Source organism: Marmota monax, unplaced genomic scaffold (assembly GCF_021218885.2).
Source record: "Marmota monax isolate L192 unplaced genomic scaffold, Marmota_monax_Labrador192_F-V1.1 WCK01_AAM20220418_F8-fsc00005, whole genome shotgun sequence".
Lineage (NCBI taxonomy): Eukaryota > Metazoa > Chordata > Mammalia > Rodentia > Sciuridae > Marmota > Marmota monax.
This window is the reverse complement of record NW_026692254.1, coordinates 2,496,222-2,522,349: the sequence shown is the minus strand read 5'-3', so window position 1 is coordinate 2,522,349 and position 26,128 is coordinate 2,496,222. Positions and strand designations below refer to the sequence as shown.

The 26,128-nt window shown below is 38.7% G+C and overlaps 1 protein-coding gene and 1 pseudogene across 7 annotated transcripts in view; both read left to right on the top strand.

The window, feature by feature from the left end:
- Kif16b (kinesin family member 16B) overlaps positions 1–26,128 on the top strand; it is a 304,004-nt gene that overhangs the window by 26,447 nt on the left and 251,429 nt on the right. For all 7 annotated transcript variants that reach the window (XM_046434441.2, XM_046434424.2, XM_046434431.2 and 4 more), the window contains exons 2-9: positions 9,331–9,400; positions 12,012–12,125; positions 17,889–18,005; positions 19,845–19,942; positions 20,663–20,772; positions 23,987–24,129; positions 25,540–25,708; positions 25,890–26,021. In XM_046434441.2, coding sequence (XP_046290397.1) covers positions 9,331–9,400; positions 12,012–12,125; positions 17,889–18,005; positions 19,845–19,942; positions 20,663–20,772; positions 23,987–24,129; positions 25,540–25,708; positions 25,890–26,021 — 953 coding nt within the window. The remainder of the gene's footprint in view (positions 1–9,330; positions 9,401–12,011; positions 12,126–17,888; positions 18,006–19,844; positions 19,943–20,662; positions 20,773–23,986; positions 24,130–25,539; positions 25,709–25,889; positions 26,022–26,128) is intronic.
- LOC124089560 (U6 spliceosomal RNA) lies at positions 4,354–4,450 on the top strand (annotated as a pseudogene).

Genomic DNA, 26,128 nt, shown 5'->3' with positions numbered 1-26,128 from the left:
TGTTTTCTCTGGATTCCCTCTCATTTCTACCTATTTTTGGAAAGGTCATGTTAAAATGAATGTATCTGCTGGCCTGTGAGCTCCCTGAGGACAGGGCTTTTGGTTGGTTTTGTCTACTGGTATACCCCCACTGCTTCAGACAGTACTGGCACACAGTAGTGACACAATCAACATTGGTTGGATAAATGGTTGGGCCTTGATTTCGTGATGGAAATGAATGCATTGGTTGAATATCTGCTCTGTGCCTGGCTTCCTGTTGCCTGCTTTCTTCTATCACATCTTTCAGCAAAAGTGTACATCAGCTAGTTTATTAACCACAGCACTGCTGTGCAATGAGTACTTTTTGAGAAGCTGTGTGTAATAGGTGTTATTCAAGAACATTATACAGATGAGAAAACCAAGGCCAGCTAAGTTATATATTGTGCTCAAAGTCCCAAAGCTGCTAAGAGTTAAGGTTTCAACCCTAAACCTAGTGCCCTTCCCTCTTCCTCCATTGTTAAACCTCTGTGCTTGGCAACATAGATGTTAGGTGGTGTGCTGGAGGGAAAAGTTACAGGAAACCAAGATCTCATCTCTTCCCCCATGACTGGCAGTGAAGTCTTTTGAAGAAAAAGTCCCTCAGTTCAGTTTGAATTTATACCAGGGCCTCTCCCCTAACTGGTATATTTAGGAGGTGATGTTATAAAAGGAATCAGTCTCCCTTTTACAGGCCAGTTATTGTATTTTTTCCCCAAAAGCTGTCACTAAGAACATTTTTCTAAAATAGAGATAAATTTGGAGGAAGGTTGTAGTGATGGTGTGGATGAAGACTGAGAAAACACATTTCTTTGTGTTTCATGGCACTGCAGCACTACACTAGGATGTCTCGGGGCATTGAATAGTTGATTTAATATCTGAACACTGGAAATCAGTGTTCTTGTACTTCAAGTGTTGAAATCTGTACTATCTCTTTTGAGCTTCCACTTTTTGAAATGAGTTGATGCTTGTATGTTTGGGGGGAGCATATCAGAGTAGTATGGGCATATGCGCTTCCTTGTTTTTCTTGTGAGTCCAGAGGAGACAGAATCCCCTATGACTTGGTCCTGGAGTCAAGGTCAAAGCTGTGAATCTGTAGGAAGAGGCAAGAGCTTTGTTTCTTATGGAGTTAACATCTGCCAAGTTATCTGATGCTTATGGGGAGAATGTGTCTTTATTTAAAAATTTTAAAAGGACACTAAACTTTGAAAGCATTAGCTTAAGTGCCTAAGTTCAAGAAAAGTCTCCTGTTTTCAGTACGAGTATTTCATTCATTTACCAGATATAGCCATCTCCCCTGTATTCATGGGACATATATTCCCAGAAGCCAGTGGATGTTTGAAATCAAGAATGGTACCAAACCCTATATATGCTATTTTTTTGTATGCATACATACCCATCATAAAGTTGAACTTATAAATTTGAAACAGTAAGGATTAACAACAGTAACCAATAATAAAGTAGAATAGTTATAACAGTCTGTGGTAACAAAAGTTACATGAATGTGGTCTGTCTTTCAAGAGTCAGATATTAATATTTGGGACCGTGTCTAGTGCATATGGCTGAATAAGAGAAAACGACCAAAATACATTCGTTCCAGTGCTTCCTTTACATCAGAATAGTGCTTGGTATCGTGAGATGTGTAAAATACTAGGCTTTATCTAGGAGGCTCCTAGACTCCTATACCTGGTAAATAAAGAATGGAAGACAACCATATAGCTTCCCCATAGTCAGCAGGTCTAAAGTAATTGCTGTGGAGTGTTGTGGACTGTCACACAAAATATAGTGGCAGGGAGGGATCTGGGAAGTCTTTCTGGAGAAGAAGACACATTTATAGGCTTTGAAGTATAAGTCAATTGGAGGAGAAAGGTACATTCCAGGCAGGAGGACCAGAGTGAGCAAGGCCAGAGGCAGGTCTTCATGAGGCTGACAAGAAGGAATAGTTAGGAATGTGGGACCTCGGATGCTGCTGGCTTTGTGGTGGAAGATGAGGCTACATGGGCTTCATGTTTCCCCATCCAGGGCCTGATACATTTGATGACTTGGCCTGTTGGAGTAATCTTCCTGTGATGCCTTTAATTACTGACTGGCCCACTATGTTCCTGTGGGAGCTGTAACTCCCACCTTCAGGATGATGTAGTTGAGTCAGGTGAGGGGCACTAGCTTTACCCTCAGTAGTTCTCTATGGCTTTGAAGTTGCTTAATTCTTGTGACTTTTTGCAACACTTACTCCATAGGAACAAACTGTGAGTAAGTCATGCAACTTTCCTGGGCTTCAGTGACTCTCTGTAAGTTGAGGTCATAGGCTGAGTCTCTTACTCTCTTCTGAGTCCATTTCATTTCACATGCTCCATTTCCCTGAACTTCATGTTGACTCTCAAACCCTTTACCATCTTGACCCCCAGTTTTCTTCCCTGTAGAAGAGTATCCAAAGTTCCCTGTTAAAATATCATCTTTAGCCTTGAGCAGCAAAATTTAATTCTTTTTAATTTTAGGTGTAACATATAAAGTTCTTTAACTGTCTATCAGTTCTTTTCAACTAGGACCAGGGTTCCATGTCAGAATTAAGTTCTCATGACCTGAGTAAGGCATCTGTTACATGTAATGAATTGACTTCTCTCTTGGTCTTTAGAGAGGTTATAGTTGTGTACCTTCTTTAAAAGAACTTTCCTGCTCTAGGGTCCAGAAGAGAAGCCCCAGCTGGAAGTCAAAAGTGAGAGCCCACCACTTGAAGCAAAGTGTGAAATATGATATATCAAGAACTATGTAATGTTTTGAACAACCAACAATAAAAAAAAAAAAAAGCACTATAAAAAAATTAAAAAAAAATAAAATTATCAGGATACATATAAATACTGTTTGGTTTAATATGCTGAATGTTCTGATGAATGATTTTTTCCACTTTTTTCATTACTATAATTTTGTAGAATTAAAGATTCACTAATTAAAAATAAAAACAAAAACAAAAACAAAACAAAACAAAAAAAACAAAAGTGAGAGCCCAAAAGACATGGCGCTGTTGTGAAATTTTGTTCAGAAATTGGGGTTAGGGGCATTGAGCTTTATTTAGAAGAGGGGATGAGACCACTGTTTACTGAAATACCATCTCAGAAGGAGCTGAGAGGCAGTTAAGCTTTATAAAATCCCAATTCTTCAGGGAAGCACTGCAGTTTAATCACTGCAGTGGTTCCCAAACCTGGTGAATCATTAGAATCTTTTAGATGGTTAAACATACTCCTGAATCCCTATGTTAAAGAGTTCTATTTGTTAGGTCTGAGTTGAAGCTCTCCAGATGATTCTGGCTATTGGTCATCAGGTCTAGGGCATCTCAGAAGTGGCCCAGTTGTCTTGAGTACATCTGTGTTCTCTAGTTTTGGGCCAGCATCGCTTGTATGTGTAGCTGTGATCTCCTTGCTCTATTCTCATCCCTTTAGAGTCTATGCAGAGTTGTTAGAGTGGTATTTAAAAAAATGTAAATGTGATTTTTGCTATATGCAAAGCCTTTCTGTGCAGTGGCCTCCTATCACATTTCAGTTTCAAAGTCTTAGCCATTTTAGCCAAAGTCTGGAAGATCTGACATGATTGGCTTTTGCCTTAAGGCTTTTCCATTTTTGCCTTTCTTCTATACTTACTATGGTCTTCTTATCCTTTCCCCAAAGCCTCTGGCTGGCTCCTTGCCATTGTCTTTACCTGGAATGCCCTTCCCCTGGCTTCTGTCCATTCAACTCTTTGTTCACATATCACCCCCTTTCAGACTTCTTTTCTGGCTGCTTGCCTCCCTTTGCCTGTCAGTCCTATTCCAAGGCACCCATTCTTATATCCTTGTAGCCCTTATTATTATCTAAAATGACATTGTATTATTGCTTTTATTATTATTATTTTCCCCAATGTCTCACCGAAATGCGGAGTACATGAGAACTGAGCCTTTGTATGGTTTGCCACTTTATCCCTATACCAAGAGTATTATCTGGCTTGTGAAGGCACTCAGTAAATATTTGTGAGTGAATGAATATATAAATCTCTCTATACAGTGTTCCAGATAAGGAATTGTCTAGCCTCTGACTAAATCTCTTCAGTGATGATTCTGCACATCTCAAGGCAGTTGCATTTTATATTGAGACAATTCTGATTCTTAGGCTATTCTTTCTTCAACCAAAAGAAGAAGAAGAAAAAACCATCTGCCTCCTTGCTCAGTAGCCCCAGCTTGGTACTTTTTGCTGGGGAGTTGTTGATGTTACATCACATGTTCATCTATAGTGTTTCTTTTCTTTTTCTTCTTTTTTTTTTTTTTGAAGCATATATTATTTTTATTTGTCAATTAAAAAAAAATAAACTGCTGGTTTTGGAGGCCCATGTACTAAATTGAAACAAAACAGAGATCAGCATGATCACTGTGCAAGGACTACATGCAAATTCGTGAATGTTTCATATTTTAATAATACTGATGATGAAATAAAATGTCTAGTCCCAGTATGATAATAGATAAAGATGGCTAGCTGCCTGTAGAGGATGTTTTTTGTTTAATTATAAGCTAATTGTCCCTAGAAATTTGCATTCCAATTAGGGCAGATGACGCCCAAGTTTGAGTAGAATCCAAGCTTATATGGTATTTCTAAGAGGAATCCGTGTGGTAGATGCTGTTTGCTGTTCAGATTCTCCTTTTTGAGGTCTTATTGTCCAGCCTCTGCAGTGATGTTAGCACAGCTTTCAGCTGTTAGCCCCTCAAGGATGGTCTGGTCTGTGGTGTGCCCTTTTCCAGGCAGTGCCTAGTCCCTGACTGTTCATTGCAGGGGTATAAAGAACAGCATATTGTTCCCACTTGGGGCAATTCTGAAGGGCCATTCCCCTCCAGAACTGTCCATGGAGTTGGTTGAGGCTGTTGTTGGGTGTGTGTCTCAGTTCTGCTTCTTCCTCTGCCCTGCCTTTTTCTGTCTCCACCTTTTCCCAGGGGTTTTTCCCAAGGGCACACTCTAATGAATATTTTGCATGCCAGACTTCCTCAGATTGAGGCTTTTCTTCAGATCCCAACATATAACTGGTACCAGTTGGCTCTTTGCCTAATCTTTTAGGTTTATGACACCTTCCCCAGGCCTGGTAAGGTGATAAAAGTCTCACCTTATTAGCTCCCTTCTGCTGTGGCAGGGGTCAGCTGAGGATTTCATTTAGCAGGCCATTCATAGTGTCTGTGAGCTATGGCAGCACTGTTGGCCTGGACTCTTCCATGGTGACAGCCCATAGGCAATGGAGTGGAGGCAGTTCCAACTTCTTACCAGCTGCCACCCAAGGTTGGTATTAGGATGTCAGTTCTGGTGCTCCTGACCTAACTGACCATGGTGTGGTGTGGTGAGGCCTGTTCTGAGAAACTGAAATGAAGTCAGGGTGATTGCCTGAAAAACCCGCTCCAGGATTTATTTTTTCAGTATACTTTCCCCTGGGTTTTTCTCAGAAGTTAAGCTGAAGGCTTTTATGATTTCATGGAGAGCACCTAAGAGTAGTCAACGGTCCCTGGTTGTGTACTAACTTCTCTTGATAATCTTGTTTCAAGTGCTGAGGATCAGCCAGAAAGGACAAGGTGTAGCATTAGGAAGAAAGGGCTTCAGGGAATATAGTGATTCTCCCTGAGTTTGATGCCAGACTTTGAGATAAAGGTGACATATGTTTCTGAAACCTCCACTACTACATGGTATTGAAGTGTCACTCACATGCAGTTTGGGCTTGGGTAGGAGGTGAATATATGTACATCTAACTTCGAAGGTCCTGATGAGTGCACAGGCTTTGAGAGGTGGTGATGATGTCTGAGTTAGTAGGCAAAAATGAAGTGTGAGTATGTAATATGCAATATTTAGGACAGACTTATACAAAGAAATTGTTTGGTGATTATTTGAAATTCAGTTTAATTGGGCATTCTGTGTTTCATCTGTAACTCTTAAAAAAATAAAAAGAAGTGTCATAGAGTAGAGCTGAGAAACTGAGTCATTTTTTGAGCCTAAGGGATCAGAAGTGTTCTCTGAGAAAGGAGCTTGGGGGTGGTTTTGAATCTTGGGCATCATTTTGCCTGGTGGGAATGTAGAGTGGTAGAGAAGGGCAGGGGCAAAACTAGGCAATGCCAGAGAATGACCAAGGGCCTGGGGGTGGGGGAGGGTGGAAGTGCAAGGCCAGAGGGGCCTTGTCCTCTGTAGGGCTCTGGGTGGGCTGTCAGGTGAGGAGTGTCCCATGGACTTGTCCTAGAGCTTGAGGAACTGCTGGTGTTTTATTGTTACATGACTCATTTTAATTATAAAAGCACTATCAAATTATGCTAAAGTATTTCTAACACTGAAATGTTTATTTTCTTATCCCCCAGGTCCTGCTTTCTCTCTCTCTCCAGAGGTTACAACTGCAAATGACTTTCCATTTATCTTTTCAGAAATGTTCAGAGGCATAGATGTGTATATTCTTTTGGCTTTGTTTATACTTTTATTGAGCTGCAAACTTGATCACCATTGACATGCTGTTTTACCACTTCATCTTTCTCCCACTTATAGTATTGCTTGGGTTGCTTTCCATATTGTTACCAGTGGAGCTCTTGATTTGAAAATATAGTTTTTTATTTTATTATTGCTATTGAGTGTCTTGCCACCAAACTGGAGGCAGTTAAATATTGGTTCATAGTATGTTAACTTTTAGGTGAATAGAAGAATGCTGGTTTGTTTCAGGACTTGGGGGAAATAAACTAATGGCTCACTTTGGAGAGCCCAGCATTGCCAGTTTAGCTGTGCATCATGGAGTGACCAAAAACCATTAGCTGAATGGGTGGAATCAATTTGAATTGCTGAATAATTCAAAAACATTTTTGAAATATTTAGATTAACATAGTATTTTTTTTCCTAATAAACATTTCCCTACTCACATATCTGAGAGCTGACATAATTTATCTCTTTTCCTGATTGGATATTTTAAATCTTTTCCTTTCCTCCCTGAAACCCTCCAATATTGATCTATAACTCAGTATCCTTACTCCAGCAGGCTCATTTGTAACATCTTATGATCTAGTTTCCAGGCCTTTCAAATAAATTACTTATTTATATGAAGGGACCATAATTGACTTTTCGGTTGAGAAACCCAATTCACCAAAGTGGCCAAGGAGAGACATAGTTCATTTTGCTCTATTATTAAGTCAATGTTCAAATAATATTTTAGGATTATTTATTTTCCTCAATATAAGAAAAATGTCAAGATTTATTTGCCATGTTTCTTAAATGTCAGAGGAAATTGACCTGAGGCCATGGAACTCTCAGAGCCTGGTATTCTACAGTTCTCTGCTGAAGGATTAAAAGTCATTGCTCTCAGGACTGGTTGTGAGCATTGTCCTTGTGCTTGGCGGAATCAGGTGTGGATGTGAAGGAAGCTGGGTTCTTGTTTCTCTGGATGAATTGGAGACATGATATCATTAAAGATGAAACCCTCATAAGTGGGATGAGCTAGGTAGGTAGGGGTAGGAGGGATATTTCTGAAGGTTTATTAGGAGGAGACGAGCCACGTTGAGCCTGAGGCAAGCCTTGCTTGAGGATGTGGATAGGAAGATATCGTAGTGTGTGGAAAGGCAAGAACCAAGAATGGGAGGGAGCCAGTAGGGAGATCCCTGTAGTAGAGGATGAGCATTGCTGAGTAGGCTGGGGTAAGAGCCATTCATTTAATAATTCAGTCAATCCAGCACAAGCAGAAATCAATTTATGACCATGTCAGAGTTGCAGGCACTGTGCCAAAGGGTGTAGGATGTGAACTCAACAGGCTGAGAGTCCTCGCTTTTAAGTTCACAGTCCAGGGGTGAGATGAGCAGAAGGGCCATCTAACTAAGGATAAAGCAGAGTGCTTGGTGAAGGCTCTTCAGAGTATGTGAAGTCTGAACCCAGCCCAGAGGAATGGCTGGGAGTTGGCCAGAGAAAGGGGGTGAGGCAGAATATAGTGTTAAAATGACAATTTGAGTTAGGGTATGATCATAAGAGTTGGTCTTATCCTGTAGTTTCTGAGAAGTCCTTGATGGGTTTTAAAGCAGATGCTTCATGGTGAGATGTGTATTTTGGAAGGCTCCCTCTGGCAGCAGAGAATAGAGTGTAGGTGGGAGGGGACAAGACTAGAAAGTGGTGGTGGTGACTTGACTGGGACAGTGGCTGCAGAAGGGGGAGATGTGTTCAAGGTCAGTAGGTGTTAGTTTGGACAAGACTAGGTACCTGAATGTTGAGTAGGGCAGGAAGGGTAAGGCTGTTTGATGGAGTGTCACATGAACCTGGAAGTCACCCTGATACTTAGGGGCCTTGGGGGACAAGAGAAGACCACAAAAAGAAGACCATGTGTGTTCTCATCCTTATACTCCAGTTTATTCTTTCTCCATAGATAGCCTTTTGAAAAATACTTAGGTCATCCTTTTTATTTTTATGTGGTTTTCACTCTCATAATGATTGAGTGGCTGCCTGGGAGCTGCAGCTTGCTGCTGCTACTCAGCATTGCCAGAGGTTTGGGCCACATATTGCTTGCCCAGGAAAGGGCCACAATTAAAAATGCAAATTATGGTTTCTATTGAAAGTATATTGCTTTCATACTGTTGTATGGTCCAACAATGGGAAGTAAAGCCATCGTAAACCAAGGACCATCTGTGTGCTTTTCTCCACCTTACGTTCTCCTCATAACCTGTGTATCCTGGCCACTGCACCATATCAGCATGTTGACATCTTCCTCATTCCTTTTGAGTGGCATAATACTCCACTGTATAGATGTATGGTCATTGATTCTGGAGAATTGTAATTGTAGCAATTACTTTACTTCTTGTTCTGCTGTTTTCTAGGAAATGAAATTTTAAAGAATGTGAAAAGGTGGTGAGAGGAGGGGGCTGTACCCAGTACCTGGTTGTGACTGCTGTAGTTTTTATCTTAGTTTTCATCCTGGGCGGAGGGATAAAGTATCTTTTTCTTTGTACCTGGGTTGGTAGGGCTGTTTTTTTTTTTTTTTTTGTTGTTGTTTGTTTTTCATGAGGCTTGGTGCTTCATGGTTTTTGTCATTTCATATTCTCTCTCTCTCTCTCTCTTTCTCTCTGTCATTAAAATCTTCACAGAAGTTCTTATAGATTTTGATAACACATTGTTAGACGTAGTTCTTAACCGTAGCACTCTTGTGTGTGTCTTCATGTCTTATAGTATTAATAAGGATTTGATAGTAATGCTATGAGGGATTGCTTTTCAGATGCTGTTTAAAAACAAATCCCTGTCTGTACAAAGTTAATGAAACAATTTTTAAAAATGAACTTTTCTTTTCTTGACCAATATTGTTATTGTGTTGCAGGGAAAAGGACTTGGAGGCCAAGTTCATTATTCAAATGGAGAAAAGCAAAACAACAATCACAAACTTGAAGGCAAGTAGTGACTTTGCCCTGCTCCAGTTCTAGAAGGCTTATGTTTACACTGCAGTGGGGCTCGCTTGTGGGTCAATACAACACGCCTGTCATTTCTGCACTCTCCTTTCTCAGGTCAGGTGGCCACGTCAGCATGCTGTAGGGTAGGGCCTGGCCCTGAAGCAGAAAAGTGGATGGCCGTTTCCTCCCCCATGCCCTGTTTCATTTGATCTGGAAGAGATCAAATGCTCTGATCCTCGAGCTCCCGGGTATGGAGCAAGGCCAGGTCTTTTCATCCTGAGAACTTGTAGTAGAGCTGTAGACTGTGCAGTACTGAGGAAGTTTAACCCTTAGATTTGTTAACATTCTTAATGAAGATTATCATGTTTTGTAATCCTTGAAGAAGAACTGATGCTATTATTCAAAACTTGGGAGATGAAAGATTAAAAAACAATACTTGCATTACTTTCTAGAAGAAAACATACAGGAAAAAAAAGCAAGTTTCCCCAATGATGAATTCTTTCTTTTGTCCTTAAAATATACTGTTTGTTTCTTTGACCATTTGTTGAGGACCCAGAGGGCCCTTTACTCAGGGTGAAAGCAAGGGTGTGGACTTAATAATAAGGAAATAATGTGCTTTATGGGTTTCACGTTTGATATTTTCATTAACAGACAGGTTTGGGTTTCTGAGTTCTGCTGCTCTGTGGCCAAGTACAGATCAGTCTCCAGGCCATGTCTGAGGAATGCATTTCTATTAATTTGTGGTCCAAGGAATTGAAGACTATTAGATCCATATTTAGAGTCAGGCAACTTGATCTCCAGTGATGGAAGCTGGGGATGCTCCTGTCTTCAGTCAGGCAGTGCTCTGGATAACTGATAGGCTTCCTTGGGACTCTGGGTCCCTTTGCCCTAGGCATTCTCCACTGGAATGTTTTTTTTACCCCTCCACTTAGCACAGTTCTCTTGTGTCCTGGCCCTTTCTAGCCTACACTAAGCCCTCCCTGCGCCTCTCAGCTTTCTGTACCCATCATCACTCATCTACTCCCTGCTGTTAGGAACCTGGGCTTTGCTTCATGTTTGTGTTCTCAATGCTTTGGTAAAAGACCCTGGCCTCTGGTGCGCCTCCTTTCTTTATGCATCCTGTTGCTTTTTGTGTTTTACAAACATTTCTTCCTCCAATGTTTGAATAACCAGAATGGATGCCTGGATTTTTAATGTTTTATTACTTTAATTGTTAGTGTTTTAGCACTTGTTTCTTCGTAATATGTGAATCATGTTGAAAAGTATGGTGCTTAGTGAAGTTATTTAGAGTATGTCCAATAAAGTATGTGAGACTTTTGGGACATATGAAGATTTTTGTTATTTATTTATTTGTTTGTTTGTTTATTTTATTAGAGCTTTATGGTTATACATAGCAGTTGGGTTCATCCCGACAAACTTATTACATGCATGGAAATTGATTTCAGTTCATGATCCCCACCTCTTCCTTCCCACCCTTCTCCCTCCCCTGGAGATTTTAAAATATGACTTTTGGGTTCTGTCACCAGCTAGCTGGGCTGGCAACTAAAAATTACTCAAACACAGAAATATCTTTTGGGGGGATCAGGGATGGCTCTACGACCTCAGGTGTCAGTTCCCATGCTGGAAGCAATGGGAGCAAGGGAGGCAAGAGGCAAGAGAGAGAGCACAACCCAAACCCCTCTATTTATTTAGGAGAAAGACATTCAATAGAAAATTCCACCCAAATAATGCAAGGGATTGGGTTTTGAAGGGTGGAGTCTTGCTTGGTGATGTCTTGTGGTCAGCAGATTGACTGACATCTTGGCAAGTCACATCCATCTCAAGTGCTGTGTAGGATCACAGAAGAGTAAGAGAAAAGGCATACATGCACCACACAGCCCAAGAGGCTGTGTAACACCAGACCAGTCCCCTCATATGTTCAAATGTGCATAGCTCACGCAGCCCATGGATGGCTCACAACGGGGTTCAATTTAAGTATGTAGCATGGCAGACAAGAGATATGCATACATCTGTTTTAAACTCACAACATGATATGTCTTAGGAGATGTTTGCTTTTCAGAGGTGAGAGAAATTATTTCTGTATAGAGCACATTAAGAAAGCTTCATGGAAGGAGAGACATCTGACCTGGAGTTTTCAAGGAGCCACCAAATTGCACAACTCTAGGGGTACCAGTCCCATCATAGTTTGTATGACTAGCATTCCTTGGAGCTGTGCAAAGCCCAGCTTTGGGGTGAACTCTGGTGGAGGGAATAGTAAAAATCATTGAAGATGGAAAAACAGAGTCTGACTGGAGCAATGGGTTCATGTAGGTTAATCTTAAAAATACAAGAATAATAGCTGCGGGTATCACAGAGAACTCGGATCATGGGGTGGGGAATTGAGGGTTGTATTTAAGTTTTATTTATTCAATTTTTTTAGGGAGGTCAGAAGTAATTAAATGCTTCTTAGGGTATAAATATGAAAAGAGAGTGATCATTTTAGGAACAGATTTTTTTTTTTTTTCTTCCTAATTTGGGTCACTTGTCAAATGACAGTACTCTTTATAGTTTCATTGTTATTATTCTCTTTATTATTGTTGTTGTTTATCATTATTATTATCTTCTTTTCTAGATACCAGAAGGAGGGACTGGGGACTCAGGAAGAGAACGGATCAAGACCTTCACCTATGACTTTTCTTTTTATTCTGCTGATACAAAGAGTCCAGATTACATTTCACAAGAAATGGTATGATGTTATATTTCAAGATATTTATTTTTTAAAAAATTTTTATATAAAGAAAAACATGCCTTGTCTAAAAAAATCTTTGCTTTTTTTTTTTTAGTAAGGTTCTTAGTGATTTGCATGCACCTTAACATTTGAAAAATGTAGTTGGTTTATAGGTGATTTGTGGAGATTTGGTTTTCTGAGGCAAGGTAAGGATTGAAGTTGGAGGACTGGAATGACTGTGCGAAATCAAACATCAGGGCAAAACAGAAAGGGACAAGAGTGATGAGAATAGGAACCATTAGAAAGAGAGGAGATGCCTGCTTGAAAGAGGTTTGGGAGAGAAAAGATGAACTGATGTTGCTCTAGTTTGCATTGGTGTCAGACACTCTGGTGTTATGTGTGCTGTCTTGTTTAATCATCATTAGAATCAAATGAGATAAATTTTAACTCCATTTTTCTTTGTCTTAGAGTCTTGAGTAACTTGCTCAAGTTCATAGACTTAATTGACTTTGAATAGTAGCAGAGTTGAGAACCTGGGGCTCCTGTACAGGGTGTGGAGAAGCCACTGGAAACTCTTAGGGTATGAAAGGAATTGAATGGCATGTTCTAGAGGACAAATGGATAGGACGGTATGTTGGCCAAATAAATGAGAGTGGGTGAGTGAGAGGAGATGACCTTAGTGTCAAGGTGACTGGTTAATACCGGGTTTAGTCAGTGTTGGTAGATAGTCTGGTGAGAGATTGAATGTTATAGATATTGGAATCTAGACTTAGGCTTTATTATAGGAATGGGAATAAAGGGGCCGGTAAAAGGGAATTTGTTAATGGAAAAGCCAGTTTAGTGTGGTGATCTCTAGAATCTCTTCAAAACAGGATGAGTGAAGAACCTCAAAGGTCCTCTTTTTTAAACTTGTTTATTGTTAGCTGCTGGATTTTCCCCATTTATTCTGAATTTGAGGTTCTATGGACAGAGGGCTGTGCTGGGGGAAAGCCTGGGGATAGAAAAATAGAGCATTGTGTGACAGCAGGACCTGGCACGGTAAGTAAATATTTGGTGACCCAGTGAACTGGTTTACAGATGGTGGTTAATTTACGGAACAGATGACATTTCCTGGGCTTTATAAGAGTTAAGATTAGGGAAGCAGGTAAAAGATTAGCTCTTCTGGAGGCTAAAAATAAATGCCTGGAGTTTAAAAAGAGTTCAAGATTATGAAACTCTTTCAACAGGTAAAGATAACTTCAGTGCTTTAGGTATACGTGCAGCACGTCTTCCCAAATACTTCCAGGTGTTTAGGTGAGTAACCTGAGATTGTTCCATTCAATTACAAAACTAAGAAAGCTTTGAGGTACATTTGTTAAAACATTGTGTAGTAGAACCTCATGTCAATAAGCCGTAATAGATTCAGGAAGATATCTATCCTTTTTTTTTTTTTTTTTGGATACTAGGGATTAAATTTAGGGGGCACTTGACCACTGAGTCATATCCCCAGCCCTATTTTGTATTTTATTTAGAGACAGGGTCTCACTGAGTTGCTTAGCACTTTGCTGAGGCTGTCTTTGAATTTAGACTTAGCCTCCTGAATTACTGTAACTTTAAACCTGCCTTAGCCTCCTGAGTTACTGGGATTATGGGTGTGTGCTACCTTGCCTGGCGAGATTTATCTTTAAAATACTCTGTTAAGGGACACAGCCACATCAAAGTTTTTAGCAGCAAAATTCACAATAGCTAGACTGTGGAGCCAACCTAGATGCCCTTCAATGGATTAATGGATAAAAAAAATGTGGCATTTATACACAATGGAATATTACTCATCACTAAAAAATAACAAGATCATGGCATTTGCAGGGAAATGGATGGCATTAGAGCAGATTATGCTAAGTGAAGTTAGCCAATCCCTAAAAAACAAATGCCAAATGTCTTCTCTGATATCAGGGGGGTGACTCAAAATGAGGTAGGGAGGAAGAGCATGAGAAGAAGATTGCCTCTAGATAGGGAAGAGAGGTGGTAGGGAAAGGGAGGGAGAAGGGGAATTGCATGGAAGATGCAAGGAGACCCTCATCGTTATACAGAATACATGTATGAAGGTGTGAGGGTAAAAAAATTGTATCACATTAGATTGGGTAGAGAGAAGTGATGGGAGGGGAGGGAAAGGGGGGAAGGAAGGACAGCAGAATAAAATAGGCATTATTATTGCTGTGTGTATATATGTGACTGCATGACCAATGTGATTCTGCAACCTGTACACTCAAAAAAATGAGAAATTATATCCCATCTGATTCAAATTTATGATATGTCAAGATCATTGTACTGTCTTGTGTAACTAATTAAAACAAATAAAAAATTATAATAAAAATAAAAAAAATAAAAAAAATACTGAATCAAAAAAAGTACTCTGTTAAGGAGAATGCCCTTCATTCCTAATTTTAACACCTGTTGTTACTAAAAAGGGCTCCAGTTTTAAATATTGACTAAAGTGTTCGTGCTGACATTTTAGACTATCTAGGTGAGCTATCCCTGCTATAATCAGGGAAGGACTCAAATTAACATGATGCTTACTTGCTCTCTCTTTAATCAGTTGAATGTAAAAATGTATTGTGAAAATATATCACGCCTATTACCAGAGCTCAAATCAAGTTTCCCTTGATGTTAAATGAATGCTGGGTAAGATGACCTTTGACATTAAACAAATACCAGGTAAGATGAACATTATTTTAGAATTAGAAAAAAAGAGCAATTAAAATTTATAGTCATGTAAATAAAAAACATTAGTAAAATATTAAATAAAGTTTAATTTTCTTAATGGTTCTTCAAAACTCCAAAATGAGCCTTTGATCTCATACAACCTGTTCCTTAATTCAACCCTGGAGAAACCTGATACTTAAAAGATCTCCTGGTGGGCAGGCAGGATGGGAGAGTCTTTATTTTAGCAGCGCCCTCTTGTGGGCAATTCTCCTCCAGCAAGGCCCGGTGATGCCTTGGATTACACTGGAAATCAGCTGTGAAGTCTAGTCTGTGCTTCCATATGCAGCTAAGTGGATTTGAGGTAACCTGGGCCAGGTGAGGGACTTTGGCAGAGTTTTGTTGCCAGTGGAATGATCAGTCTATTAAAGCTGACCTCCTTTTCCCATCTGTAGCAGATTTTTAGATTAGTCTTTGGTGGGAGCCTGATCGTCTTTCCTTGTAAGACCTCTCGAGATAAAGTTAGTGCTTGCTGCTTCTCAGGTCTCAGCTGGCTGTGGGTGGGTTACCTGAAACTGAGAATGAGCCTGGCCTGATCTCTACACCTCCAGAACTGCAATTTCTAGACCCCTTTTGGTGTCATGTCCACTAGTCTCAAACTTAAGCACTCATGCACATATACCTCGAGTCTGTCAGAAAACCATTTGGGTTAGCTTTCTAATAAAAGTAATAACAAAATGGTGGGTATTAATTTTAATCCTAGGGAAGAACTTCATTGTGGTAACGTCTGGATTTGATATAAGTATGACATTGTTTTAGCCCCAGACCAAACTGTAAGAGAAGATCCATCTTCTATCCTCTGAGAACTTTTTGTAAGGTGTCCCTATCCAGTGAAATGATCTTGCCTCATTTTTCTTTTTTGTTTAGAAGGAAGAAATTGGAGAAATATTTTAGAGTTTTTACTCAAGTGTAGTGATGAAAATGAATCTCAGACTGATGGTTTGGAGCCCTTAGTCTCCCTGGGATTATGGGTCTTGCTTCTTAACAGAAGTTTGAGGAGGAGTGCTTCCAGAGGGGTTTAGGACTTCATTGTCAATTTAGAGGTTTGGGAAGAGGACATATAACCATAAAACCTTTGGAGTCTGAAAGACCTGGGTGAGGTCCCGGCTTGGCCACCCACCTGCAGGTGCTCACTTCCCTAACTCTCCCTTTCACCTTCCTCATTTGAGGTCTGGTAATGCCACTCACCCTGTAGTAATTTCATGAGGATTAATACATGAACACGTGAAATTGTATAGAAACTGCCCAGTGAGCCACTGTTATAATTGGAAATTGAGTACAGCATCAGAATTTGAGAATAAGGTCAGAAAATATCAGGTTGTAAAGCTGAAATGAGTAGAAATTAACTCAGAAGGAATGACCTTGGCCATCTGTGGAAATGACTCAATTGAAGTGGTAGTTTGTGAATCTTTCACCTCCTTGAGAACGAGGAAACAAAGTCCAAACAAGATGCTGGGAGGAAGATATCTAGAGAAAGCTGAAGTTCAGTTGGCTATATTTTCATTTTGTCCAGGGATGGCAGGTGTTATTAATAGGATTTTTAAAAATTTGGATATGAACCAGGCATGGTGGCTCAGGAGGTTAAGGCAGGAGGCTCGCAAGTGCAAAGCCAGCTTCAGTAACTTAATGAGGCCCTAAGCAACTTAGCAAGGCCCTGTCTCAAAATAAAAAAAATATAAAGGGCTGGGGATGTAGCTTAGTAGTTAAGCATCCCTGAGTTCAATTCCTGGTACTAGTACTACTATACTACTACTACTACTACTAATGTGGATTTGAGATGAAGATGGCCAGGTTTACCTGTTTTGCTTATTTTGAAATCACATGGGGAGTATTATAAGACACTGATTCCTGGGTTTACAGCCCTTAGATTGCATTTCATTAAGCTGGGTCACCAGCCTGGCCTGTGGAACTCTTTGAAGTGTCCCAGGTGATTCTCAGGTGTAGCATAGTTAGGATATATTGCTCTCAGCCCTTAGTTGGAGATGACTTTGTGGTTAATCTAATTGGGTCTCTTGTTTTTTGGCTAATGGACATCACTCACAGGCTGGTCATTTCTGCAGGAAATTAACTCAGAAAGTGGGTAAGGTTCCCACTTTGGACTGTGGAGATTCCACCTAGGAATTCTTCACCATTTTATGGTGCTGTGAAGATAACTGACATCTTTTAGTTGTCGATGTTCCTATGTTTGAAGCAGGGAAAAATTTGATGTGCCCTTAGTGTACTGGGCTTAGAAGACAGGAAGTAACACTAAATAAAGCTTTGGTTCACCCCTTCCCAGCTGGATATAACTAGAATCCTTCACTTCTTGGTTTGTCTAATTTACATTAGTTGTCTTCCTGAATTATTTGTACTTCATCTTGTTTTACTCTCCAAATTGCAATTATGTGGTGCATGGACATGGACTCAGACCATTGTAGGTATGACCCCCATCCCCACACAGGTTGTCTACCACCCTCTCCGTCCTGGGCAGATATCCAACAGGAGAAAGCATCTGGACTCTGTCATGAGGGAATCCAGCCATCCTGGCCTCATTTATACCCGTCTATCACTCAGTTTCAGGAAAACCTTCAGAGATTTATCTCTGTGAACCTGGACCCTTAAAAATGAGGACTTGGATTTAGCATGGTTCAGGCAATAATTTATTGCTACTGTGACCTTCACGTTTTGAATATTCGTTTCTAGAAGTTCTGATAGAATGAATAGCTTTATAAACATATAATTATGAATGGTAAATCATCATGCTTTTAAAATCTTTTTTGCTTCTAGACATGATTATCACTTTGGCTTGTTTACTTTGATTAAGTAGGAAAGAGGATGGGGTTGCTTTTTGCTTGCTTAGAAGTTTACTTTTGATTAAAAACTAGGGTACATACATATTCTGTTGTTAACAGTCCTGCAGTGATTTATTTGTATGGTGTAATCCTTAAGAGATGAAAGTAGCATTCAAGAACATTGTCAGCACTGCAGGGGTTTTTATTAAAATCCATGGTAATTGTATCTTTTGTGTTTTGTGTGTGTCTTTTTTTTTTTTTTGTCTTGCAGGTTTTCAAAACCCTTGGCACAGATGTGGTGAAATCTGCATTTGAAGGTTATAATGCTTGTGTCTTTGCATATGGACAAACTGGATCTGGAAAGTCATACACTATGATGGGAAATTCTGTACGTTGTTTGCCTGGGAAGGAATTTCTTATCTTCCTCTGAACTGATAGAATTATCTTTTTATCTACTTGGTCTGTACTAACATGCTTTTCATGTTCTGATTATTCTTGTGTAATAAAAGTCAGTAATAAGTTGGACTAAATTTCCTTTGAGAGATTTTAAATTAGAAATAGTTTTAAGTATATAAGTATGAATAATGGATGCAAGTCCCAGTTCATTTTCTGTTTTTAAAGGCCTTATAATCTTATCAAGAAAATATGCTGGGCCCACAAGTAATTTATTCTCCTTTTCTGCCAACACAAAAGTTTGAATAAAAATACTGAAGTCTGTTCTTTTTAAAATTATTCAGAACATTTTCCCTCAAGTAAAAAATGTAAAAAATAAATCTAACTTTTTGATTGAAAGGTATTTCATAAATCCAGTAAATACATTAAAAAAGTTAGAGTTTCATAGTCTACATATAGTTTATAAGGGTAGTGTACATATACTTTATATGGGTATCAACATAGTTTATACAGTTCATTAGTTTATCTATGTAAATTAACAGATATTAATGTTACACTTGCTCCAAACTATGAAGGAATGAAAAGTTGACAGGATTGTTGGAATTTTATCTTGTCCTATGTTTTCTCCAAATTTAGACAGTGTTTGCGTGTGTTTTCTTATGTCACAGCAAAAGCACTATTCAGTGACTGCCAAACCTGTTACGTGTTCTAGATGTAGAGATTCTGGCAGAACTTGAGGGCTTCCTGCCAGCAGGAGTGGCGGTATCTTCAATGCTAAAGGTTTGGTGGTTCATGGAAGTAGTGTGTTGGAGGAGAGCAGGGCTTCCCAGATGAACTTACTTCAGTGCACGTAGAGTGACATCTTAAACTCAGGCTTCTCTTTTAAAGTAGAATGATGTACATGTCGTGCTGTGCATCCTCAATGCTGAAAAGTAAAGCAGAACAAATGAGAGCTGCAAACAATATTTGAAGAATCTTGCATTTACTTTTTCTTATCACTTCTTTTTTCCTGCTTCCCTTCTATGCCTTTGGGGAGAAAAAACCCGTGTATGAATTTTGTTGATTCCTAGAAGCTAGTGCTCATAAATGATAGGTATTTTTCTCTGACCTTACAGGTAAGTACTTCTTGGGTGTTCTTTCTATATTTAGGGTATGATAGTTTATTTAAAAAAAAAAAAGTATCACGCTAATCATGAGGAGTGGTGTTGTTTGGGACTCCATGAGAACATTTTGCCTTGTCTTGTACCATTGTGATGCTTACCAGATTAATGCCGACCAAAACATGATTATTGAATATGACACCCACATTGCAAAGTGATATGATGTATTAAATCTTTTCTAGGGAGGCCATTGCATCAAAATGAGACATAAATTACATGTTTTAATATGGTTCTCTCATCTATGTTTTAAGACAGCTAGTAATAATCTTGAGGACTTACTAAAGCTTTCTTAGTGTTTCTTTTCTTCCTGATGTATATTTCTCTTTCTGTGTCATTTAACTAGATATTTTTAACATTTATTTTGCAGTTGGACAAAGTCTTGTTTTATAGAGAATAAGTTTCCAGATCTTTGCAAGCTATGATTTAACTGGTTCACTTCTAATAATCACATATTGTCCAAGTCTCAGCATGTAGAAATAGAAGGTTCTAATGCTCTCATTTCAGAGAATAAGCAGTCCTGCCGAGGGTAAATCGTGTCTAGGGTCCCTGGGTGGCAGGCTGGGTTTTGGCATGCAGGCCCTTGGAGTCCAGTTCCATTCCAGCAAAATGCAAATTCAGTTGTCAGTTATTTTTATTTCAAATGACAGCTGTGACATTTTTCCTTCTCATTGCAGGGTGATTTAGGCTTAATACCTCGGATCTGTGAAGGGCTCTTCAGTCGGATAAATGAAACCACCAGATGGGATGAAGCATCTTTTCGGACTGAAGTCAGGTAGGGTTTGATGGGGCGTGAGCAAGTGAGAGCTTGGTTGTAGCCAGGGCTGCTTGGTTTGTGCTAAAGTACTAGCCTTTCTTAGGGAAAGAGTCTGCTTTTTCCTCTCCTGTACTTATAGTGGTTGTGAATGAAGCTGAAAACACTAGCTTTTCAATGACTTTCTTGGGTACAGTTTGGATCAGAAATAACATAGCTCAGTTGGAAACTATAGTATTTGATGTTTATCTCAAATGGAGTTAGCCTTTGACTTTTACGAATATACCCAATTACTTTCTTCATTCTTTTGGCTGAGTAAGGTTTGTGTTATTCTTCATGTTGGCCAAATCACTCTAAATCTAACCTATAAATAAACCTGGTGGCCCTGGTGCTTTTCCTCTTTGAAATTAAACCTGTTTGGGAGCTTGTCTCTTCAGTGGTTTTGGGGGCAGATATGTCACTTGTATTTCTCATGGCTGTTTGGCCTTCTTTGGTGGTATTGGGGCTTTGGAAAAGTGATTTAAATCACTCTAGATCTCCTTTGCTTAACCTATAAAATGGGGATAATAGAAGTACCTATTACTGAGCTATTTTAGGGATTAAATGAAATAGTCAAAGTGCTTAGCATTGTATGAGATACAATTACCTCTCATAAGTTGAAGTTGCTGTTATTATGAGTCTTGTTATTGTTATCAGTGCCTGAAATCATTTTTTGAATTCCATTTTGTTTAAAATTTTTAGCTACTTAGAAATTTATAATGAACGTGTAAGAGATCTACTTAGACGGAAGTCATCTAAAACCTTCAATTTAAGAGTTCGTGAGCATCCAAAAGAAGGACCTTATGTTGAGGGTAAGAATGAATATTTTGTATCCCTGTCCTTCCTGAGGATTTGTGTAAAAATAAAGCTTTTGACGAAAAAAAATTAGCATAATAGTGAAAATTAAGAATTTGTTTACTTTTGGAATTTTATTATAGTAAAAATAATATGAGCTGTCATTACACAGTGTTCATCTAATGAATTCATACTTCACAAGATGTTTACTGATTTCCTGAGGCTTGCCAATAGATTTCCTTTGGCTTAAAACAATCTCTCAGAATTTGTTTTCCAGTGTTCTTAGGCTAGATAAGCAAGCCTGTATCCTGTATCTTTCCATAGTGTGGCATTTTAGCAGTGTACCTTTACTGATTCTAGTGATGTTTTATGGCAAGAAAGATATTGTGAGACCTATTGTTTGTTAAGAAGAGCTTTAACAGGATTTCTGTGCATGGCACTCAGCATCTGTGTTGAGATACACTAGTATGGCACAGTCACTTGTGGGAAATACAGCAGAATGATGGGGAAGAAACTGGCCTTGGCTTCTTATTTTAAAAAAAATTGGCTGGCTTTTAGGCCATCCTTGTAAAGAAGCTAATCTCACTCAGCATAAGAAAGCTGAGTCTTCATTGCACATAGAGGGAGACAAGCTTTTTTGTTTGGATTTAGTTTTTCATGTGTGTTTCATTGGAGGCCAGACTGGGATCTGTTTATGGGTTTAAAGATATACCTATTTTGGGTTGCCTTTTTTTTTAAACCTCAAGATATCAGGTGGCCAGACACAGTGGCACACTCCTGTAATCCTAGTGGCTTGGGAGGCTGAGGGAGGAGGATTGCAAGTTCAAAGCCAGCCTCAGCAAAAGCAAGGTGCTAAGCAACTCATTAAGATCCTATCTCTAAATGAAATATAATATAGGGCTGGAGATGTGGCTCAGAGGTTAAGTGTCCCTGGGTTTAATCTCCAGGGGAATTGAAAAAGATACCAGGTATACCATAAGGACCCCATCTGAATTATATTAAATTTTTATTTGCACTTCTGCCTTCCATTCCCACAGTAATATATGCAACCATGAGGTTTATGATCGCTATTATGGTTGATAGTTTTTAGCTTAACATGTGTCCTTATGTTTTCTTTTAATTGCATTATTAAATGTTAAAACCTATAAAACTGGTATATGAAGAGTTGGTAATCAAAAAGGGTATCCTGTATCCTGATGTAGATAACTATGGGGATTTAGTTTTGTTTTTGTTTTTGTTTTTTTTTTTTGAGTGTGAACGTGTGCACACATGTTGGACATTGAACACAGGACCTTATGCATGCCAGGCAAAACACTTCACCACTCAGCTACATCTCCAGCTCTGGGGATTTAGTTTTTAACAAATATACAAACATTGGAGGAGTATGGATTATTAGGTTTTCTGGGAGGAGAAAAAGTAAACTAGTGTCATACTTCAGATTTTACAGCAGGATAAATGGTAAATGGATCAAAGATTTATATGTAAAAATAATATAATAACTACAAGACACCATCGATTAATTTTTTTTCAGAAACTTGGAGGGGGAAGGCATTTAAAAATTTGAAAAATCCAGAAACCATAAAACAAATTTGTCAAATTTGAAATGGTAAAAAGTAAAAAACAATCAGAGACACTGTAAACACAGGAAAAAGCTAAATTACAAAATGGGGAAATATTTTTAATTCAGATTTCAGATAAAGCATTAATTTTCTTAATATATGAAGAGTACTTAAAGATCAATAAGGACAATCAAACAAGTAAAAGAATGTAAACAGATTATTTATAGAAATGGAAATACTGGTGATTTTTAAATAGCAAGAAAGAATGCTCACCCTCACTCATGATAGAAGAAAGTAAAATAAAAATACTTTGAGATGATATTTGTCACCCATCTTTGGCAGCTGTAAATGAGTCTGATAAGAGCATTGGGAGGGTATTGGAAGACAGCCTTTTTATACATTGCCACTGTTAGGTGTAAATTGCCCTTTGTGAAGGACAGTTTTGCAAAATGTATCAAAATTTCAAATGCCCTTTGTTTTAACAATTCCATCTCTAAGAATTTATTTTGTGGAAACATTCCCACACATTTGAAAAGACCTATGTATGAGATTATTTGTAGTCACATTACTTGTAATTGAACACAATATGTAAACAACCTCTATAGTCTCAATAGGAGACTGGTTAAATTGCTTACAGTACATACTTCAGTGAAAGCTCTGAATCCTTAAAAATGAGTGAGAAATCTCCTTAACTGATACAGAATATTGCTTTTGTTTTTTTTTTTCAATGGTAGGGTCATGCACACGCTAGGCAGGCACTCCATCACTGAGATGCACCCCCAGCCTCAGACTGTTCTTTATGTATCATTGCATTAAAAAAATGCAGGTTGCAAAATAATGTTTATGATATGCATTGTTTCTGAGGTGCTGGGGATTGAATCCAGAGCCTTGTACATGCTAGGCAAGCACACTATTACTTAGCTATAACTCCAGCCTCAGAATATTCTTTAATATATTTTCATTACATTAAGACAAGCAGGGTGAAAAATAATATTATGGTATACAATTTTCTTTCTTTTTTTTGTGTGGCTTTCTCTGAGTTAAACCCAGGCCTCATGCATGCCAAGTGCCAGGGCCACCACTGAGCTACACCCCAAGCCAAGTATGCTCCCATTTGTATGAAGTGGGGGAAGTGGGTTTATTTACACACACACACACACACACACACTTGCCTACACACACACACAATTGCCTATACACATATGAGCTGTTTCTAGAAGGGTATGGAAGTACTGATAATATTTGTTTGCCTGACAGAAAAGGAAGGAGCTACAGCAGAGGAGTTGGCAGTATATGAATGTTCCCCCCTCTTCAAAAATATATATGTACACACATATATTTTAAATGCTTTAAAATGCTCAGATTTTATGTGAAGACAGTGCTTTTACATTTTTCTTCTTTGTGCTATTACTAATGCTAAGAGATTTATGTCAGTAGCTAACATCCTAAATACCCTATGTAATAGGTACACAATATAAGATGGGGTAATTGAGGCCCAGTGAGACTAACCAACTTGTCCAGCTCCTGAGTGCATTATATGCCACCAAACTGTAGAAACTGGTAAGGTCTTCAGATAGCTCAGCAGATTTGTTGACATGCATTATTTCATAGAAGGAAATTTTTTCAGTTACTATATAATGGGATTTCTTTACCTCCCTCTTTTTTCCCCCAGATTTATCCAAACATTTAGTACAGAATTATGGTGATGTGGAAGAACTTATGGATGCAGGAAATATCAATCGTACCACAGCAGCAACTGGGATGAATGATGTCAGTAGCAGGTCTCATGCCATCTTCACCATCAAGTTCACTCAGGTAAGGGCAGCTGTGGGGCCTGCTGGCTCCATCCCTGAGGACTTTACTTGCTGATTAGCACCAGCTGAGGACTGATCATTGTTGAACCAGGAACAACAGCAAGCAAAGGTGGCTGTCATTTTCTGGTTAATTAAAGTTGAACATGTGCTGTGCACCGAGTTTCTCCGTGGTTACAATCACAGTAATTTTCAATGTCCTGTTGTGTACCCGTAAGAAATATTTAGTAGGCTTCCATCATGTTCTAGACTTAAAAAGAAAAAAGAAACACACACACACACACACACACACACACACGAGCATTCCCAAAAACAAAACAAAAAAGAACACCTTGCTCTTTCCTGAATTAAGGAAAAGTTTTTGTTGTTTTGAGCTGTGTGGGAGATAATGAATTATGAGCCAGAGCCAGACCAGCTGGAGGCCAAGGTGAGTGAGTGCAGTGCATTATCACTCCATGGTGCTCACCCTACAGTGTTGATTATGATTATTAGAATGATATTAAAGGACAGCGAACATTTTAAGTACTAATATAAGAGTCATTATGATCAAGTGATGTAGAGCTCCTTGAACATGGGGAAATGATCAAACGTATATAGTTTAAAACTGAGGCCAGCAGAACACTTGAATCAAAATATGCAGGGTTCTCTTAGGGCTTAAGAATATGTTAGGAATTTGGTGATGTCTTCACCAACATGTCAGAAACAAAGGCAGCATTTTATTAATGAAGGGGATCACAGAGTAGCAAAATGAAAAGATTCTCTAAGGTTAGTCAGAATAACTCTCTTTATCTTTCCTTAGACCTTTGCTTTGATTTATAATAGTTTACTAGTTTTTCTCCTGATTTCTGATTAGTTAGGGTTATGGTTGTCTCTAGTTTTTAAGGGGTTTACATTTTTATCAAAAGTTTAGTTTTGCCTTTTGGTTCATAATGTAAAGCATAAATTAAAAGTCTTTGGAAAGATTAAATTTTGGTAAAATTAAACAAGGGATATAGTATTAATATTTCACATTAAAAATTGTGAAAATGTTTTATCAGATAATGATCAAATTATTTTTTACATAATTGTGTACATTTGTCATATTTTGGGGAGCTTTTGTGCTTGACATGCTGCAGATTGTAGAGGAGAATGGGCCTACTTTCATATTCTGCCACACTCTGATTCAGTGGGGCTCTGTTGAGAATGACAGTGATTTGAGCAATGAGATGGTTCCAGCAAGCTAAAGAATCACATATGGTAGACTTCTTGTATATGGAATTGGATTTTGGAAGTTTTTGTAATCCCAATAAGACAACAAAATGAAAAAAGATCTACCCTGAGAAGTTGCAATGAGAAGTGGAAATAATTAGAATTTGTATCACAAACATCAGGCCCCTTTGTATCTCTCCAATTTTACTTTCATATTTGACTACAGGCAAAATTTGATTCTGAAATGCCATGTGAAACTGTGAGTAAGATCCACTTAGTTGATCTTGCCGGAAGCGAGCGTGCAGATGCCACTGGTGCCACTGGGGTCAGGCTCAAAGAAGGGGGGAATATTAACAAATCTCTCGTAACTCTGGGAAACGTCATTTCTGCCTTAGGTAAGTTTATGCTCACCATTTGCCTCTTTTTCCTTGTGGTGCTGTATTAGCACAAAGCAGTTATGCTTTATGTTTGTCTTGCAAACAGAGGCAACATCCTCAAGGGTTTTTGAAACAAAATTAGAGGAAAAAATATTTAGTAATTATCCTTTCTTTGTCCTTCTTTCCTTCCTCCCTTTAGCTGATTTATCTCAGGATGCAGCAAACTCTCTTGTAAAAAAGAAGCAAGTTTTTGTGCCTTACAGGGATTCTGTTTTGACTTGGTTGTTGAAAGATAGCCTTGGAGGAAACTCTAAAACCATCATGATTGCCAGTAAGAGTTTTCAGTTGTTTTTCTAAACATTCAGTATTTTCTGTGAATGAACTGTAAATATTTACGTTGGAAATGTCTCATTGGGTCTGTTGTGTTCACAACAGACA